The following is a 21,010-nucleotide window of genomic DNA, read 5'->3' on the forward strand; positions in this document are numbered from 1 at the left end:
CTTGGGGGTGGGGCGGCAGGCAGAGGGAGAAGCAGGTCCCCCGCCGAGCAGGGAGCCCGATGCGGGTCTTGATCCCAGGATCCTGGGATCATGACCTGAGCCAAAGGCAGTCGCTTAACGACTGAGCTACCCAGGTGCCCCCTGTTCATCATCCCTATCTCCCAGTAGAATGTGAGCTGCAAGGGAGTGAGGACCTCGTTGGTCAGGTTTGCATCTCTAGACACCCCAGCACCCACGAGAGTGCCTGGCACAGAGTAGCTCCCCAAAATACAATTGTTGGATGAATTAGCCAATCACCTGGCTCAGCGGGATGACTGTTATCCCATAGCCTGCAATTTGGGACCACTGACTACAGGCCCTCCTTGGTCTCCCAACACCTGTTAATCTGGCTGGGAGAGTGGAACAAGCTCTATTGGAGGAGCCAACACCCGAGATAAGGCTGTTAACTGCCCTGGGCCTCAGTGTTCTCATCTACTGAATGGGACCGAACACACCTGGGCTACTAGGGTTTTGAGGGTGGTGCGCCCCAGACCTTGCTGGTCATCAGAGGCACCTGGGGAGTTACCAATTCAGGTTCCTGGGCCTCACATCCAGAAGGTTCTCATTCAGCCAGCTGGGGACAGGGCCCAGGAATCTATTCTTAGAAGCTCCCAAATGTTCAGGCAGGAAGCAGATATGTGAACATGTGGACATGTGAAAAAGCACATGTGTCCCAGGAATTTTTACTACATCTGGGGATCATGATCACGGCAACCTTCTTAACTGTCCAGGAATGTTTTTTTCTTTTTCTTTTAATTTGTTTCTTTTGGTCACAAGAAAACACGTAACTTAACACATAAGTGATACATGCTTGCTGTTTAATGTTCATAGTGCAGAACTGTGCAAAGTATAATATGCAAGGCTTCCCCTCCTTCACCCAGCCCTCTGTAGATAACGACCACTAGCAACAGGGGTGCAGAAAACCTTCTAGGCATTTACGGAGCGAATTTGGAAAATGGAATATTCTACACACATGGTTCTGTAGTGAACTATTTTCACTTAATTATTTTATATTTGAACAAGTGTCTGTGTCAGTATATATCAATGCCACACTTAGACCTGGTCTCTGGGCCCCTGCCCTGGGTCCCACTCTGACCCGTCTCTGACTGTGCCCCCTCCCATGGGGTGAGGAGTCCTAGGCATCAAAGGGACAGGACACCTAGAGCCCATGGCCTCCCAGTCTGGGTGCGGGGATGCTGAAATCTCCTGCTCAAACAGCTCAGGACAGGCTTCTTCCATGGATCTTTCTGACGGCAGATCCTACCACCAGTAGGGCTAGCAGAGGAGTGGCTGCTCGATGGGGGTATGGATAGAGCTCGAGATGCAGCCTTTCATCAGCACTAATGAGTAAACAAGGCTCCATGCTCGAGTAGCTACTCGGGACAGTGCAGTCAGTGGGGACAAAGCCCGTGCCTGTTACTGTGCAGGCAGGCCCTGGAGCTGGCCCCCGTCGTCTCGGGCACGAGATGTTTGCCTGACAAACATCATCACAGCTGTTGACTTCACAAGCTTGGTTTTCTGCTTGGTTCCTGGAAACTTCTGGGTCCACCTCAGCTTACATCCAAACAGCATTTTTTCCTAAGTTGCAGCAGAGGGAAGAGTGAGGGAAAGTGACTGCAAAGGACAATCTCAGCCCACTGGAAGGGAAAACGAGAACCTGACCCACTGACCGTGAAGAACGGAGTGGCCAGCTTGTGCCGTTTAGCTCAGCGCCCCTCCCCTTCACACACCCGGATGCCAGTCTCCTGGGGCCACTTGTCCTAGTTTTCACCAGACCTGGAACTCTCCTTCCTGCCTCTGTGTGTGCAGTTCCCTAATTCCAAACTCTTGAGCCTGCCCCCTTCCATCCACTCTTCAGTGCCTCTTCTTCCAGGACCCCCTCCTTGATCTCTCAGCTGAAAGCTCTCTCTCACTTCCCATGAAGCTTTGTTTCTACCCTTCCTGTCTGTTTTTTCTCTCCTTTAGAAAATTTGCCTCGAGAGAGCAGAGAGTGAGACCGCGATCCACCTTTAAGTCTCCCCTTTGGTGCTGGTCAATGTACCTTGAACGCAGTCTAGGCTTAATAATTGCTTCCTGAGTGAATATGCAGATGGACAGCTAGAGGATGCTGCTCATTTTGCAAAGATGAGTTGAATCTTCACTCAACTTCTTGGGGGGTAGGTAGCTAGGAGCAGAGCTGAGTTCTTCTGGGCCCCCTCTGCAGCTGGGCCTCCAACTTTGGAATGCCCTTGGCCTGGTGCTCCCCAGGAAGGTGGCTGTGGGCTGGCTTCCCTTCGGAGAGGGGAGTGTAAGGATCCCCCCTTCTCTTTTCAAAATGTCTGACAAGCTTGCTTGTTTTTCTGAGTCACGCTCAGGGTTGATTCTTCCCCCCACTTTTATAACAACTCTGTCCTCCGAAAATGAAATGTAAACACATGGGTAGTTTGGGCAGATGTTGCTCAGTGGAATGTATGGTGTCAGTGTCGTGGCAGCTCCTCAGTCCGTACTTGGTAGCAGGGCCAGGGGCCTTGGAAGCCCCCGTTCTCTCTCCCAGTCAGGCCTGCTTCCTCGGGTTCACGATCAGGCTGGTGATACTCAAAATGTGAGCAGCATATGCAGCCCACAGCTCATGGCATTGCCCCCAGGGCCAGGGGAGGCAAGCACACAAGAACTCATCCGCATCTGGCTGAAGAAGACAGCAAGGCCCAGAGAATGTCAGAGGCTCTGGGTAGAGGCTGAGGCACAGCTGGGATACTCCATAGTCCTACTGAGTCTGCTGCCCCTTCCGCCAGTCGGACTTGGGAAAAGGAACAAAAGGGGAGAAGGGGCAAAACAACAGATGCTGTTTTTCAGCTTGGGGCCTGTTGTCACGTTTATGGTTAATTCCGATCTGCTCCCAGACAGGCTAAGTGACCTGGGGGGAGCCCCCTGCCCTCTCTGGGCCTGTGTCCTCATCTGTGAAATAGAGCTTGGGCAGATTCAGTTCAGAGAAGGAGTCACTGAATGCTCACTATGAGCTGGGCACTGAGGATGGAAAACTGAATGGAGCGCAGTCCACACCCTTGATTTGGAGGGGGCCGAGAGACCTGCACCCGATGATATCAGGGTGGAGGACAGTGCTACGAGCCGGGGCGCCGGTGTGGTGGGGGCACAGAGGAAGGGCACTTGCTCAGCCATCTGGGAAGCCTTTCTGGAGCAGGCAACTGCTCGATGGAGACTTGCAAGGTGAATAGGTGTCCCCCAGGTGAAGAGGGACTGGGGCCCACGGGGAGGAATGACAGCTGAGTCCCGACGGTGCCAGGCTGATGTGTGTGATTCTAATGCACCTGCTGTGGCAAAGGCTTCCATGGGCCAGGGATGGACCCAGAGAGACAGACAAGTGCCTGCCTTCACAGAGCTCGGGGTGGGGTCATCCTCAGCTGGGCTCACGCCATTCATCCCTTTTCTTCCTCCCCACCCACATCTCCTCGACACCCCAAATTCCCACCCTTCTCCCCTCGTTTGTGTAGAGAACTCTACCTAACGCGGCCTGAAGTGTAGATAGATGGTTAAGTGCCTACATGTTTGAGGACCATTGCATTTTCTCCCTGATCAGATTAACCTCCCTGCCTCCCTCCCCCACTTTCCAGAATCTCTAAATTCCTGCAGTTTGCCACCCCTTTGGGCTCAGGCATTGAGGGTCACTCTCAAAGTAAGCCTGGAACCGGCTAACCCACGGAATCCACGAGAACTCACAGACCCCTTAAATCAGTGGTTCCAGAACCTTGGCTGGGCATCTGACTTATGTGGGGATGTTCAGGAGTATGGATTTCTATCTCCAAAGATTCTGATTTTGTAAGTCTTGGACTGGGCTAAAGAATCTTTTTAAACCTTTTGCAGGCAATTCTGTTCTGCCAGCTTTAGGAACCCCTAGATTATATTATCAGGTGATCACCAGGCTTTGAAATAATGGAAAACAGGCCACATAAGAGTTGGGGACAGGATGCCCAATCAAAAACAGTTAACAAACACTACTTAACAAACATCGACTTTCAAAGCACTTTGTATGAACAAGGAAATAAACTAAGGCGTGCATAAAGGACTGTTTGGGGTAGCTGATTATGTGTCTGGGCTTGTGCTAGGTGCTTCCTTGGACATTAACCCAAGTCACCCAGCTGGCTAAGGGGCAGCTCCATGGCCTCATTCTCCCCGTCTCTGGGCACAGGAAGGCAGGACACACAGAGACCAGCCCTGAGTTGCATCAGGGAATTACTGGCTATGCAAAATCCTTCGAAGTACTTTCTGTCTGGTTCAAAGCTCAGATTTATTTCCCTCCTCTCCCTTCTGGATTGTGAGTAATGGCTCTTCTTACAGAATTATTATTGGAGAAGCCATAAAGAAGCAAAGAGGCCGTAGACTCACTTGAACCACTGGAGGGTAGAGTCTGTCATTACATCATTGCAACCATCCTCCCTCTTGGGTTACAAAATCTCTGGCTCGGTGGTCGGGGAGAAGCAGAAAGGACAGTGCAGAGAGGAGTTGCTGCTGTGAAGTAGGCACCAGCGTGGGGCCAGACTCCTGTTCACCCCCCACGTGCTGCCTGCCTCACTCCCCTCCCATACCTCAGCCTCTCACCAACCTCTCTCATGTGGGGCCACTGTCCCCAGGCTCTTTCCCACCAGAACGTCCAGCTTAGGGCTGCCTTGAGATTTAGGTAGGTCACAGCCTGACTTCTAGAACCATTCTCCCCTTCTCCTTTTGTGGGTCTGTGCCAAGCAAAGATGAATCAAAGGCGAGCCTTACCCTTGGGGGCCCTTTGCGACTTCTCTTAATTGGCTTTTTCTACAACTCTCCACGTCTGTCTGCATTATTGGCTTAGGGTGACTAATCACAGCTAAACCAGGAATAAATGGTTCGAGAAAGGATTTAGAGATTCCATAGAAGGCAAGAGCAACCTTGTCAAGATGGTCTGGAGTCAATGACAAGCATTTGCCAATGGCCATGTGTCTGAGGGATGCAGCCGTGTGGAAGAGAACAAGCGCCATGGGAAAGAGTTTGAAATCCTGAGGAGCCCTTGATTCTTCACGAAGTAGTCAGGAAAAGCTAGAAGGAGGTAATTTTTTTTTTTTTTTAAGATTTTATTTTATTTATTTGACAGAGAGAGACACACAGAGAGAGGGAACACAAGCAGGGGGAGTGGGAGAGGGAGAAGCAGGCTTCCTGCTGAGCAGGGAGCCCGATGCGGGGCTCTATCCCAGGACCCCGGGATCATGACCTGAGCCGAAGGCAGACGCTTAATGACTGAGCCACCCAGGCGCCCTTAGAAAGAGGTATTCTATCCAAGTCTGGAGAAAGCAAGGCTTAGGTTAAGCAGTGGTCCATCACAGTTGAGGTTAGTGAGAAAAAGCATGTATAGCACACTGATTTGTTTTTATAGTTGAATATAACTCTAAAACATGTTTATTCCAATTATGGTTTTCAATAAGGAGCTCAGTTTTTCACATTTTATAGCCGAGCGGCATGGAAGTACGCGCTAGCCCTAAGCTGTAACATCAATGGGAAGCCTAGGTAATAGACGTGAGGAGCCCTTACCGGCCAGCCTTGCTCCCCCTAGTGTCAGTTATGAGAATTGCAGATAAAGTGCTAAGGTGCAATTAATAACCAGTCTTGAAAATTCAAACCTATGAAATTATAGAAAGCCATTCTCAAGATGGAGTGAATGTCAGCATTAGTTTGTTCTCCACGTCATGTGAGGAGCCCTCCTTCCCTGTCTTGTGCTGGACCCAGGAAGGACGTTGGGGGTCCCAGAAGGAGCCAGGTGGAAGAGTCCATGGGCCCCTGGGGCGGGGGCAAGACAGCGGGGCGGGGGGGGGGGGGGCGTGGAGAAGATGCTGGCTTTCCTGAACCGCCCAAATTAAATTTATTTTCTTTCATGGAGGTTAGTAACCAGGAGACTTTCCTTTCAGCGTTTCCACTTACCCTCAAAGCATGCAATGGTTGGCTCCACGCCTCTCCGAGCTCAGCACTAAGGTTGTTCTGGGACCCTGAGGACCGGCCTCAGCGCCGTCTCAGGTTGACCCGCTGTGTGTGTGTGTGTGTGTGTGTGTGGCCCGGGGTTACCTGAGCCCTCGCTGACATACTCTTCAAGTCCCTGGACTTCCCTGTGTGGTTGTGGCATTAAAAAAAAAAAAAAAAGGAGAAGGAGAAGAAAGAAAGGAGAGAGGAAGAGAGAACAAGGCAAGAAGAGAAACAGTATCTGGAGATGCGAGGGGCCGGGTAAGCGTTTGCCGGCTGCCTCTTACATGTGCGCCCGGCCCCAGCCCCGGGGTTCCCGCTGCGGGCTCTCCCTGGCGGCTCGGAGCACTGCTCTGTCTCTGAGGGCCTGAAGGTGCCCCCGGCTCCGGCCTGGAAGGACAACCGGCTGGATTTCCACTCCTCCAGCCCGCCGCGGCTCACGCTCTTCTGGGGCAGGTGCGGCCTGCCAGGGGGTGCTGGGTGCCCGGGCCCCAGGCCCTGGGCCAACGAGCACAGTTTTTCTCTTTCTCGCTCTTCCTCTCTCTGGTGCGTTGGGTGATTTCATGCTACCCTGGGCTTTGCTTCTGTAGTGATTTATCCCTTAACCAGAATGAGTCATGGTACCGGATTTTATTTGTTCCAAGAGAAAATAGCAGATGGCATTTCTGCACTGCGGTGTTGGGAGCCTGCTCCGGGGGCCTGAGCCAGGAGAAGAGCTCAGGCCACTCCTCAGTGCGATTTCCACAGCAACAAAGGCTGAGGCTGCCCCAGGCCTGACAGCCCGCTCGGGCACCAAGGAGGAGGGATGGGCTTGCAGAAGACCTGCCTGTTCTGCCCAAACAACAGTCCCCGGGGCCCTTTTCCTCAAAACCTTTCCCCGGACACCATACCCTTTTGTGGAGGATAGGCCAGCGCAGGGAACTAACTCCAGCAAAATCCGCCCGCAGTAGACACTTCGCACACCATCTCCTATTTCTCCCTCATGAGAACCCTTTTGGGCTCGCATCACCGTGCCCATTTCACAGATGAAGAAACTGAAGTCCAGGCAGTGGCTGTAACATGCTCTGTTCCCCTGGCTTGGAAAGTGGCTGAGCAGGGAAGGGAGCCCAGGTCTGTGTGGCTCTGAAGCTTAGACGTCTCCTTAGGAAAAAGGCCCCTCAGTGTGCCCTCATTTATGTGCCCAGGCAGGTTACCTGTGTCAACTGTGAGACCTGCCATAACCCTGAGGGAAGGGGCTGGAAACCCGCCGGGGCCGGGAGAGGAGGGAATGGCAGGGCCAGGGGGCACCCTGGGCTTAGGCTTGACCCCAGAGTTGGTGGATTTATTCCAGTCCACTGGACTGGAATATTCTATGTGAGTGGGCCTCTTGTTATCTGAGAAGGTCCATGCTATAAAAGAATCAGCACCTTACCCCAATTAGAACTTAGTTGAAATAGATATCACCTAGGAAGGAGCAGGGTGGGAAATCCAGAAAGTAGGAAGAGGAAATGGGCAAAGAGAAGAAAAAAGAAAATCGGAAGGTAAGAGAAGGTAGAGGGAGGGCTAAGAGAGACAGGAGGATGACAGTGAGGTGTGAGCAGGTCTTCTCAAGCCCCATCCCCAGCTGACTCTGGGCTCCCCAAGTCCCCATTTCCCCACACATGGGAGCACCTACGCGGTTCAGGTCATTTTGTGTCTGCCTGTTGTCATCAGCTTAAGATACCGGGAGCAGAAACCTCTAGGTCTGTGGTTCTCAGAGTGTGGTCCGCAGACTGACAGCACCAGCTGCACCTGGGAACTTGCTGGATAAGTGAATTCTCAGGTCCCACCCCAGACCTAGTGACTCCGAAGCTCTGGACCTGGGGCCCAGCAATCCCACGTAACGAGCCTTCCAGGGGACTCTGGTGCCCGCTGAGGTTTGAGAACCACTTGCTCTAGAGTAGTAAGTGCAGACATTTCACAGATGTTGCAGTGAGTCTTTGAGAGAGCTCTTGACTTACTCTGCGTGCGTAAGTGCACAGCATGAGCGTTTCCATCCATTACAAGGGCTCCGGTCCTGTAGGGGTTTGCCCAGCACTGCAAGTTCCCCAGCTGGCCCCCCCGCTGCTTCCCGGAGGGGCACTCAGGGATAACCCCACCCCCTCTGTCTCGCAATTCTCCCCTCCTCTGCCCTCTGGGACACTGCACCCCCTTCTGTCCCCACCTCTGACGGTTCTCTCTCCCTCCTCCCCACTCACACCCACAGGCATCCTAGGGTTCTTTCCCCAGCCCCCTCCTTCTCTCTGAACGCTCCTCTGTGAATGTAGTGCTCCCAGCACACATCTGAGTCTGGGCCGTGATCTCCCCACGAAGCTGAAGGTCTCTGGCCCCTGCCGCTGGCTGGCCACCTGCACCTGATGACTGTCGGATACTTCAAACCAATGGGACCAAAGCTTAGCTCCTGTTCCCCCAAAGTCAGTCTCCTGTTGCCGGATTTTGCTTTTCTGCCTTTTCGTTGTCTTCCCGGTCAGCAGGATCTGCCCCTCAGTCATCCTTCATCCTGTTTCATCTGCCTCCTTCTATTCTTGCCCTAGCTCACTTGATTCCAGCCACACGCAGTGTTCCTTGAACATTCCAAGCATCCTCCTACCTCAGGGCCTTTGCACTTGCCATTCCCTCACCTGGAATACTCTTTTCTCAGGTAGCCATGTTTTCTCAGATTCTCCCTTTTCCTTCGGGACTCTGGTGGCTGTCACCCTTAGCATTGAGGCCTTTCTTGGTGGCCTGCATAAGGCGGCAGCACTCACCTCCCCCCCACCCCCCCACTTGTAAGCCCCCTTACCCTGCCTAATGTTTCTCCATTGCCCGGATCACCATTTGACAGATGATGGACAAACTAACAACCTGTCTTGCCCCACTAGAAGAAGAGCTCCATCAGGGTTGGGACTTTGCCGTTTTGTTCACCATTGAATTCCCAGGACCTAACACCAGGTTCTCAAGGATGAATGAATGAACTACTGACACTCACAAAGCAGGCGCCTTCCTCAAGCCTCCACTCAGACTTCCATAGCCTTCCCACCAGCCTTCTCACCTCAGGCTCTCCTCTTTCAGTTCCCTCCTCCACATAGTAGCCAAATTGAGCACCCTAAACATCACACCTCTGGTGAACCACTCTCCTGCTCTAAAACTTCCACTGGCTCCCCCTTGCCTCCTAGATACAGTCCCCTTGCTCTGGCGTTCTCCTCGCCCTCCCAGCCTTTGGCTTCACTGCTCGACTTTCTGCACCTTCTCCTGCAGCATCATGGGATGGTGTCCTTTCTTTAAATGTGGCCTTTTCTTTTTCACCTCTGTACAACTAGTCATGCTGTGCCCTCCAGTTATTTTCTTCTCACCCATGTGCATTCTGCCCATGGAAATCCTACCCATCTGGAAGCTCCCTCCTCCACTGCCTCTCCTGATTCCCTCTGCCTCCTGAATTCCCACCCTCCCTTGGTATTTATCATGGGGGACTGGGGTTCTATGAACATACACCCTCCCTTCCTGGCTAGCCTCAGCACGTTTATGTGAATCTGCTAGCGTTGGGTCCTGGGGACACCACTGCCTCCGTTCTCATAGGGCCAGCAGTGGGGCCGGTGGGGAGGGGCACCTCGGAGGAAGCCTGGAGGTTCCAGCTGGCCTCAGGGCTGGGGCTGCTTCTGCTCTGGCCCCCCTCGGGCCTAATGAGATCTGGGCTCCAGACCTGGCTCGGACCCTTACTAATTATGTCCTCTCTCTCTTGAGTCTCAGTTGCCCCATCTGTAAAATGGGGACAAGCCGACTTCTCTTACAAGTTGCTCATGTTGTTCTTGAACTTGCACCCCAGGGAATGCGCCATGCCCTCTTGTTTTTAAAGCCCACTGAGTTCCAAAGGGGTCCCTTCGCCAAGCCCGCTAGGGCTGTCTGGCTCCCGCTCCCCAGTGCCCTCGAGGGGAGAGAGCCAAATGCCCTGCCTTGCCAAGAGCTGAAGCTTCTCTCTCTACGGGTGAGAGCTTCAATGACAAACTGGAAGCCTGTGGGGCCCGGCTCTGTTTTTCCTCAGCACCAGGAGGCTTCCTGTTCCGGGGGACCGAAGGCTTGGAGAGGCCCTCCACAAACCTTATGCTGAAGCTTCTGGAACATCAAATGGTCTTAAAAACCAACTGATTTAATGATTTCAGTGTACATGCATTAGAGTCATATGGATTAAATTTCTCTGAAAATACACAAGGGCTTTAAAAACAGGGGCAGAGAAGGCTCTGTGCAAGAGGAATTTGTTTTCTCTTTTCCATTTTGTGTGTCTGTGTGTGTTGTTATTGTTGCTTAAACCGAGGCATGTGAAAAACTGTTCAAGATATCTGAAGCACTGTGTCCAGTCAGCTTTGCCCAGTTTGAGTTTGGAGTTGGGGGCGCCATGGACAGGAGGCGAAGGGTTAAGAAAATAAAGTGGCATCCCCACCAGGTCTGTCCCCTCATCCTCCAGCTGTTTCCATCTGGCTCGGGTGCCCTTGACGTTCAAGGAGGCCCACAGCCTGGTAAATGGGGGCCAGGCCTTGTCAGCACCTGTGGTGGAAGACAGCTGGGGGGCCTTTTCTGTGGCAGGGCTGGGACCTGGGTATTTGGGCAGGGGCTGGGGGGTGATGTTGTTCCCCATGGGCATGTTCCTCCCTCCAGCAGAGAAGGTGGTCCTCAGGAACCCCCATCCCCCTGCTAGAGTCTCCTGGGGAGCTCTTTAAAACACAGATTCCCTGGCCTCACTGCAGGCCCAGGGGATGCAGGCCAAGGCATGCCAGCTCTGCCGTGAGGGCCGGGAGCCAGGTCCACACTCAGGAGGCAGGAAGAGCCTGGGTCAGAGGGAGGCTCTCAACCAAGCTGCCAGAGGCCCGATTGCAGGTTTGGCTGCTTGCTCGCTGCAAGCAACTCAATCCGCCATTTCCTGCTCTGCACATTCACATCGGGGGTATTCTTTGAGCTTGCCTAGCACCCTAAGATAGGTAAGTTCATATCCATTTTATACACGAGCAAATAGAGGTGCAGGGAGGCAGAGAGAGCATCTCCCAAGCTCTCCCTCCAAGCCTCCGTCTTTGGACTGCAAACGTTTGCTTGCACTTGTCTTCCCTTTGAGGCGCCTCCTGGCAGGGTGCTGAATCAACACGTCCCACTGGGGCCGTCCCCATGTATCATTTCCAGCCAGCATCCCCCAAATCACACTGGCATCAACCTCTTTCCCTATGATCAGCATCCACAGAGGCTTATGTTTGAATACAACTCTTGGGATGCTACCTACAGGACAGGAAAAATGGGGGGCAGAGGGGAAGCAGAGAGGGAAGCAAGGAAGTAGGGTGAGCAGGGGTGTCCCTGCAGTGGGGACAGGGATTCCTGAAGGGTCCCGTGTGCCCCTGATCGTTCTGCATGAGCTGTGGCTCCCTGGGGCTCCGAGGCCTCTCTCTGGCTCTCCCAGCCCAGCTGTGTCAGAAAACAAGCCAAGGTCAAGTGGCTCCCGTGCAATGCCCCTCCCTTCCCACGATGTACCTGGATCAGCAAACGGGACCAGGAGTTGAATCTATCCTACCTTTCTGCTCATCTAGGCCCATCCTCCAAGACCCCACTCAAATACCCCTCTTCTGTGAAGCCCTCCCAGAGACCCCAGGCACAGGGATTTCTCCTTTCAAACTCTGGCTGAGTTTCTTCTATGAGCAAGATGTGCTGGGGGATGAAGATGGTGTCCAGGAGGGGAGACATGCCAGTGGCCTAAGCGACTCCTGCACAAGGTAGGGAGTGATATTGCCGCCAGAAGAGAGGGCTTGGGAAAGGTCAGGCCATTTTAGGCTAGGAGAAAGATCCGGAGAGCCTCATGGGGAAAGTGGCCTCACAAAGAGGAACATAATGAACACCAGCTTGTATTTTGTCTTGTAGTACGTTTTAATTATTTCAAGGATATTAGTGTGGCGTCCTCAAATGGTCTGTGAGTTATTTGAGAGTGAAACCATGCCTTACTCATACTAATATTTTGCAGAGCCTAGTGAAGTTTATTAACAGAAGCTTAATAAACAAATATTAGTCAAAACAAATTCAATCTTGCCAAAACCAGTTCTATTTCACCCTTAACCCTTCATACCATGTGCAAAGTATGGATGCTGTGCCTCTTACATTTGGGTGGGTTGAGAGAGGTTTAAATCATTAATTTAGTCCTTCAAAGCACATTCTTTCAAGCATCTACTAATTGCCAGGGAGTGTACCCCTTATTTTAGGAAAAAAAGACAACGAAACAGGCAATCCCTATCCAGTTTGATAAACATTATAAATAAACGAAATACGGAACCCTATGGGGCAACTCATCCAGTCATGGGAAGGGATGGTCAGAGAAGTGAAATTTCAGTGGGTAAAAGAATATGAAGGAGGACTTTCAATTCTAGCCATAAACCAACTACGAAAGCTCCATAAAACACATGGAACAACCATTTTCAGGCACTGGACAGGAATCAACGCAGAGCTCAGTACTTGAGAAAAGGGAAGAACAGCAGCTAACCCCACAGTCAGCCTCGCTCTCTCCATGAAGGCATCTTCCTTATTTTGGCACAGGGGAATGGAATCCAGAGAGCAGCAGTCTTGCTGGGTGGAGGAAACAGTAATTGGAGTTGGAGCTGAAACTTAGATCTGGTAGGGGCAGGCAGAAGGAAGAGAGCCACAGAGAAAGAGCCCCCAAAACTCTGCTGAAGTTTTCCCCCAGGAACCTTGGCTGACTCCTAAGCTGTGTATGTATTAGTGGGAGACTCTAGAAAATCTGTTAGAGAAGAGCCGCTGGGGGAAGAGATTTTAGAGGCTGCCCAGTGCTTGGGAGATGTTGGGGTACATGCTCATTCTGAATGGAGAAACTTTAATGAATAGTGTGGGCTTTCAGTTGAGATCCCGGAAAATCCATGTCCTAGGGATAAAGACCACAGCCTAAGAGTAAGGACAAAACAAGATGATATCTGCCCTAACCAAGGCCCAAGCCAAGCCATGGTAAGATCTAGGTGGTTTCCTCTATATTTTAATTGCCTATCAGAACAAAATGTATAATTCTTTAAAGGAAGGTAACATAACCTAGAGCCTCTACTGTGTACCATTCACAATGTTCAACATAGAATAAAATAAAAAATTACTGAAGAGGCAAAAAGAACCAGGAAAAAGTGACTGATAATCATAAGATGAAATAGTCACTAGAAGTAGACCCAGAGATGATCCAGGTATTGGAGTTAGCCAAGGACTTCAAATGGGAGAAAGACAGATAGTAACTATTGGTTCTGGGATGCCTGCTACCTGTGCTGTTTTTATCCCCATTTTTCAGATGAGAAGATCGAGGGCCTGCTATGGAATGCTTGAGGTTTCATAGTCAGGGGCAGACCCTATGCAGCCGGGACAGGAAGTCAAGTCACTGGATGTGGGGGTGTCTATATGTGAGGGCCACGTTGGGCAGCTGGAAGAGGGGCCAGGTATGGGGAGGTCCAGGGCTGGGTGGGGTGGCAGCTCTCACTTACCACTTCTTGCCACCAATGTCATGCTGCTGCACCGTGTAGCCGAAGAAGGCAGCCCTGGAGCCAGCGATGATTCGAGGCTTCCTGGTGTCCATGTTGAAGGTGTCTGTGAGCCCTGGAGGGGAGAAGAGGGTGGTCAGGCAGGTGGAGGTGTGGGCCACAGCGGCTTGATGGGCCCCACTGGCAGGTCTTGGCTGTGAAAGGAGTATGTTCGCCTGTCCTCGGGGGGCCCCTATATGAAATGGTTAATGTAGTCCCCGCTTGGAGGAGCCCATGGTCTGATGGGAGAAGGCCCAGCCCCTGCCCTGTGAGAGCCATAATCTGATAGGGGAGGCATAAAACCTACTCCTAGGCAGACCAGGTCTGACTGGGAAAACCAGGTCCCTCCTTCTGAGGATTCCTGGTCTCAGGATGGGGTGGGGACAATACTGCTCCTTTCCTCCTCCACCACTCCTACCTCCAATTCTGCTTCTTCTAGTTTCTGCTCTCTTCTTCCGTTTTGTTCTCTATTTTCCCTCCTTTCTCCTCCTCCTCTACCTCTTGTTCTTTCCTCTCCTCCTTCGTCTCATTTCTGCCTGTTAAAGAGTTGAGGAACTAACTTCCCACCTGCCCCCCAAGCCTGGGTTCCCTAATGGCCAATCCTCCAACTCTGCTGGTTCACCACCACCTTCTGAACCAATTTGTGAAGCTCTGCCTGGCTTCAGTTGGGGTCACTGCTTGGCTGGGACAGCTGATGCAAAGTAGAGGAACTGTCCTATAACCCTTTCACCCTGGCCTCTACGGTCTGCCCTGTTTAGTTAGGTCATATGTCAATGAACCAATTCCACCTGCTGGAGGGCCTTGGTGTTGAGCTTTTGGCATTCTTGTGCCAAATCACAACCAAAAACAACTCACATCTGCATGGTAGCCTGGGTTTCTGGGTCTCCTCACATCTGTCATTATTTTCCTTCACAGAACCTTGGGAAAATAAACAAGCATCATCTACGTTTGGCAGAGGGGGTTTCAGCCCCAAAGAGATTAAGAGGCTTGTCCAGGGATGCACAGCAAGTCAGTGGTAGCATCAGGAACTAGGACCTCAGATGCCTGCTCTTTGACTCCTTCCCTCCACAAGGCATTTTCAGGGCATGTCTGGCCTCCTTACCCATCATCACTAACAGGAACACCAAACTTGGGACCCATGGAATTTCAGGGGTGGGATCCTACCCTCAGACCAAACATTCAGATTAGTGAAATATAATCAGTAGAATAGAATAGAATAGACAGAATATCATTGTCACCCCTTTCATGTGTAGGGGACTTAATGCATTTCAAAAAATATCTACATATATGTTACCATTTGACCTCGATGACAACCTTGTGATGTGGGTAGCAAAGGGTGGCCTACTAGACAGGGACTCTGAATGTGAGGCTTGTACCTTGAGTGTCCCACTGTCCTTCCCGTGGAGACTGAACCCCTGGGTTGAGTGTTTGACGGTGACGCCCAGGAGCACCTGCTTGAACAACACCTCTTGTATGGGGACAAGTAGTTTCTTCCACACTTTCTTTTTTGCTCTAAAAATGGATACAGTTTCATTATTAGAGTCATTGAATTAGAGTCCCAGAGGGAAAACTGGAACACCTTAGAGTAGGGATATTAGATGACTGATTATTAGTGCTGCCTAGAGCACTGAGTTAAGAAAGATTCTGAGGTCCAGTCTGTGTTCAGTGGGCAAGACTACTGTGATCCATGAGCAGTGCCTGCCAAGGATCATGGCGGCAAGCTGCTATGTAGCTGCCCATCCTGTCTTCATGATTCCTAATCTGCCACATGAATTTAGTGTCATGGCCCAGAGTGGGGGTGGGAGAAGAGGAGTACTTAACCCTTTAGTGTTTTCTTTATAAGGCACAGACCATGAACAGACTTCTCAGCCTGGTTAGCAGGGAAGAGGACCCTGGTCTGGTGAGCACAGGGCGATGAAGGAGCTCCGGTTCTTGGCCAGTAAGGGCATGTCATGGAGGAGACAGGGACACTAGTGGCCCCTGTGCAGAGCTGGGAGGTGGGCACCGAGGGGTCAGACAAGTGGAATTGCAGATGAAGAACTCCAAATCGTACCCATAAATGAACACACACACCCATGCACACAGCCATGCACACGCATATACCTGTGCTCACACACAAGTCTGCGCGAGTGCACGCGCACACACACACACATTTATATGCACAGGCCACACACGTTCCCTGATTGTGTGCAACACTTTATCTGTCTCCCTGGCGCCCCCTGGAGACACCCCATGGCTGTCCCTGGTCCTCTTTCTGGATCTGACCTCAGCAGCAGGAGGTGGCCGGGAATAAGAGGAAGGCACATTCTGGCTCTCAGGACCCACCCACCGTTTCCAGGCCTGGAGGGCGAGGGCCAGGGGAAATAGGGCCAAAAATTGTGTCTTTGAGGTCTTCCCACTACCGGTGCTTCTTGTGTGAACATGGCCTGAGGGATCCTTCCGAGACCTGTGAGGTCCTGTCACTCCTTAGCCCCATCCCCTCCACCTGATTCCCACCCCACTCAGTCAGAGTCAGACTCTTCACCTGCAAGGCCCTGCGTGACCTCTCCCCACCCCCCGCACTGTTCCCTCTGCCCCTCATTTCCTGTCCTCCCCTCCATTCTTCTGCTCCCGCCATGCCTTCCCTTGTCCTTCCTGCTCAGTGTCTTTGCCCTGGCTGTTCCCTCTGCCTGGAAGGCTCCTCTCCCAGTTACCTGCATGGGTCACCCCTTATGTCACTGGCGTTCCTATTTCAGTGTCATTTTGTCCACCGCCAGGCCACCCCGTCATTCTCTATCCCCCTTCTTCATTTCTCCTGACAGCACCGATGACATATATTTGTTTCTAGTCACGTGGCTGATAGTCAATAATATTCTTATGTTCTCTTTATTGGCATAAGACACTGTTGTGCCCTCACTGCTCAGACTTAAGGCCTGAATAGAGACCTAGCTCTTGGTGCATAGTCATAAGGATCGACTGATTGGATGGTTGGGGACCAGGAGCCACACGGGGCTGGGACGTCCTCCCCCCTCCACGAGGAAAAGGAGAAAGAAAAGTCTATTTACTGAGCACTGAGATGTTCCAGGCACGATCCTAGGTATCTAACCATCAATTTTACATTCATTAGTTAAATCTCACACCAATCCTCTGAAACAGGTACTATACCTCTGGGAGGTTAAATAATTTGCCCTAAATCACTCAGCTGGGAGGAGATTAGAGCAAGTCCGAGATCAAAGAGCTCACGGCCCTGGGGTGATGTGTTACCCCTGGGGGACCAGCCTTTCATAAGAAGGACCCACTAGGGCGGAGGGAATATTCTTTTTTTTTTTAATTAACATATAATGTATTTGTTTCAGGGGTACAGGTCTGTGATCCATCAGTCTTACACAATTCACAACGCTCACCATAGCACATACCCTCCCCAGTGTCCATCACCCAGCCACCCCATCCCTCCCACACCCCTCCACTCCAGCAACCAGAGGGAATAAGCTTTTCAGAGAAGGGAGTCCTCCCCGACCTCTGCCCTCAGGTGCCACATGCTCTGCCTTTGGGGTCTGCTGGGAGAAGCGCATGGAGAGAAGGCAGTCTTCCTGTGCTCCTCCCCTCACTTGGGAGTCTGTCTAGGACCAGTCCAGTCTCCCCCTACCCCCACCCTCAACCTCCAGGGGACAGGATTGGTGAAGCTGGCCACAGGGAAGAGGACAAAAGCCCTCAGGGCCAGGGTGTTAAGTTACAAAGTGCTGGTTTCTTCCCTGGCTCTGGCATTTGCTTCTGACCAAATGGAGTCAAGAGAATGGATTTCCTAAATGTGATGTCAAGTCCGACACTCTGACCTTGGCTCCCAGCAAGATCTCTGGCTCGCTCCTCTGATGGCAGACGGCTTTCATGCTTGGGGAATGTACTCTTCTCAGAGATTTATGGACCCCGAGTACCAATAAGAAAAAACAAAGTTGTTTTTGATGGGAATCGACAGGCTGATTGCAGAGACACCGGGAGCCTGGCTGGGCAGCTTGCCGCTCCTCTGCCCTGGGTATTGATGACAGAGGGGGGAGACCCACAAATCTTGGGCTGCTCTCCGGTGGACCGAGGCCAAAGTTACATCAGCTGCTGCTCCCTTTTTCAAAAGAATATCTGTCTTTTTAAAAGGCACCAGTCAGTCCCAAGGAGGGATGGCAGCCACAGCCCTGGGCTCGAGCACCCCTCCAGGCTAAGGTGAAGGCCACTGCCCAGCTACCAGGTGGGGCAGTCCCAGTCCCAAATGCTGAGGCAGCCTGGCCAACACAACAACCACAGCTACTGACGGCCAACAGCTCCACGGGGACCGCTCACTCTCGCCTAGGGGGCGGCTGCTGCGCGCCCACACTGTGTGGGTCCATTTTCACTGCTCGCCCCCCGCCCCCCGCCCCCCAGCCCTGTCCCAAATCTTCCACGCAGTCCCAAGGCCTCTGCAGACTCATCTTGTGTGAGTTTTCCTCTGGCTCCCTGCAGGGCAGCCCCTTTCTGTGCCCCAGATACCCCTTGCTTCCTCCCACCCTGGGGCCTTTGCACCTGCTGCTTCCTCTGCCTGAGCCTCCCTGGCAAACTTCTCATCACCAGCAAATCTCAGCACAAATGCCACATCTCCCCCACACCCCGATTAGCCTCCCTGACCCCCGATGACACCAGGTCTTGCCTAAGGATCTCATGGCCTCTTGTACTCGCTAATAGGGCTAATAGGTGATGGGTGACTTCTTTTCTTATCACAGTAATTAGACACAGCTGGTGTGAGTGTTTGACTGCTCCTGTCTTCCCATCAGGATGGTGGCTCCATGAAAGCCAGATGGGGTCGGTTCACTCACTGCTGGATCCAGCACCCAGCCCAGGGGCTAGCCCCGAGCACCACTGAGGGGTGAGCCAGACAAGAAGAGAGTAGGGAGCCCACCAGCTAGGGAGAGGCACGTGGAGAGTAAGTGCAAGGCTGTGACCACAGGGCCATGGTTGTTAGGGAAGGCAGGGACTGCTGTGGGCTGGGGGGGGGGGGCGGTGGGAGTCAGAAAGCTTCCGGAGCTGTGATCTCAGCCTGGAAAGGTGATGCATAAACCTTGGTAAGGTGGTAGGCAGGAGTTCCTAGTGCAAAAGGAAGGAGAAGAGGAGAACTTGCCCTCATGGAGGTGTCAGAATTGCCCGGCTTCTCCCGCCCTCCTGCCAGGCTCCCTGAGGAGAGAGCACGGCTTCTGAGTTCAGGGAGGGCTTGTTAGAAGCCTGCCTCCGCTTTCATTCACTAATGGGTGACCCGGGGTCAATTAATTCGTTCTTTCTGGTTCTCAGTTGACTCATTCTAGAAAATGGGAACAATAATCCCCACCGCGAAGGGTGGTTGACCAGACCAAATGCAGTAACTAGCGGCAGGTAGGTAACGTAGCGGCAGGTCCTGCCACGTGGAAAGCACTCGGTACATCTTGGTGGAAGTGAATTGAGTCAAGGTTTCCTGTTCTCTGAGCTGCCTCAGTGCCTTTGCCCACGCTGTGCATCTGCCCTAGAAGGCCTTTCTTTCCTTCTCGAACGTCAAGGCCTGGGTCTGGTAACACCTCTGCTACATCATGGTCCTTCCTCTGGGCTGCTCTTAGCAACTTCCACGCTCTTCCTGGGATCAGAGTAGCTTCTCCCTCTGCCTTCCTCTCTTACCTGTGTCCACGCTACTCAGAGCCACACCCAGGAGTGGCTTCTTCTCTTAACCTGGTGCCTGGAGGATGCGGGGACACTTGCCTGATGTATTTCTCACCTTCTGAGAGTCTGTGCTCAGAACCAGTATCTGCTGGCTTCTTCCTGCCTTAGTTCACCTCCCAGCCCTCTGACTTAGGTACTAACAGCCCCCTGCCACCTAGATTATGATATCCCGGATAGCATTCATTAGGTGCCAAACACTGTTCTAAATTAATTTCATCCTCCCAATACCCTTTTTTTTTTTTTTTAAAGATTTTATTTATTTATTTGAGAAAGAGAATGAGAGAGCGAGAGAGAGCACATGAGAGGGGGGAGGGTCAGAGGGAGAAGCAGACTCCCTGCTGAGCAGGGAGCCCGATGCGGAACTCGATCCGGAGACTCCAGGATCATGACCTGAGCCGAAGGCAGTCGCTTAACCAACTGAGCCACCCAGGCGCCCCTCCCAATACCCTTTTGAAGTAAGTACATTATATTCTCATTTTACAGGTGAAGAAACTGAGGCACTGGCTGGGAACCAGCTGGGGCCACACGGCTAGGAATGGCAGGGATGCACTCCAGCCCCGTGCCGCCTGCCTCCATCAAAACTCCTCTCCCCCGTCAGCCCCACCCTCTCCCCGCACTTGAATTCCTTGCCCTCGTGCTCTCACCCAGGTTTGATCTCCTCCCACGCCCTGCTTCTTAAACACTCACCAGTCTCAGGTCCCACGCCCTAAATCCTGCTCGCTAGGGAGCTGATCAGTGAACCCCTGATCATAACAGGTAGAATACAAGGGATCAGCTATGCCAGAAGGATGCAACCAGAGTCCCAAGGACCTTGAAAGCACCAGATTGGTGGTGACGGCAAGAAGAAGCCCCTCAGGGGAACGTGAGAGTGAATGCCTCTCAGCAGCCCTCCTTGTGCCCGGACCCCGGCCTCCAGCCCCGGCTCACTCCCTGGGCCCTGATCGGGGCTGCAGACGCACCTGTGTAAGCAAACCCTTTCGTTTTCCTTGGATGATATGAGCTGGGATGGGGGCTTTGAGGGAGGCGGAAATGTGACCCAAACTCTCTCGGATTGTCTCCCTCTTCTCAGTTTTACTTGGGCCCCCAGAATCTTCACGTCTAAAAGCCAATCACACAGATAGGGGGCAGGGGAGGGAAAGACCCTGAAACTAGCTTGAGCAAAAAGAAATGGTAAAGTGGACCCCTTGCTGCTGGGGAAGACGAAATAACACATTTCCCAAGTGAGACAGAAATGAGATTTCCATGCCTGGCTGTTTTGCACCATCTGCAAGGCTGTCCCTTCTGCCTGGCCTGGGCAAATCACAAAAGGTTGGCGATTCTTGTTCTGCACCACCAACCACCTTTCCCTTCCACCCCGAGGCCATTGTTCCAAAGAACAGGCATCTAAGAAGGCAGCCAGGTTTGGGGGCGCGGCTGGCAAGGCCCCAGGGCTCTCCCTAGTCTAGGGATAAAGAGAAGGAATAGGAGGAGGGAGCACGGGGTCCCCTCATCAGAGAAGCTTCTAGCTTGTTGAGAGAAGATGGCCTGTACTAGTGAGAAGGTGGTCCCGGCCCAGAGTGCCCTCCAGTTCTGGGGAGAAGCAGGGACCCTGCCCCTGGGGGTCCTGCTGCCCTCCTAGGAAACCTAGCAACTACACACATTCCTTCAGGAAAACCCCCAGGAGGGTGGGGATCTGGGCTCTGGCCTTGAGAACCCTGGCAGGTGGAGGAAGAGTGCAGTCCTTCCCCGCGGGTAGCCGCTCCAACAACAGGGCAATCACACCGGCCCACAAGCTTCTCTTGGGC

At 52.5% G+C, this 21,010-nt stretch overlaps 1 protein-coding gene across 1 annotated transcript in view; it reads right to left on the reverse strand.

Annotated features, from left to right (window-relative positions):
- Positions 1-21,010, reverse strand: part of ITGA11 (integrin subunit alpha 11) — a 136,450-nt gene that overhangs the window by 65,765 nt on the left and 49,675 nt on the right. Inside the window, exon 2 of the mRNA XM_032417596.1 lies at positions 13,506-13,617. Coding sequence (XP_032273487.1) covers positions 13,506-13,617 — 112 coding nt within the window. The remainder of the gene's footprint in view (positions 1-13,505; positions 13,618-21,010) is intronic.

This window comes from Phoca vitulina, unplaced genomic scaffold (genome assembly GCF_004348235.1).
Source record: "Phoca vitulina isolate PV1807 unplaced genomic scaffold, GSC_HSeal_1.0 scaffold20, whole genome shotgun sequence".
Lineage (NCBI taxonomy): Eukaryota > Metazoa > Chordata > Mammalia > Carnivora > Phocidae > Phoca > Phoca vitulina.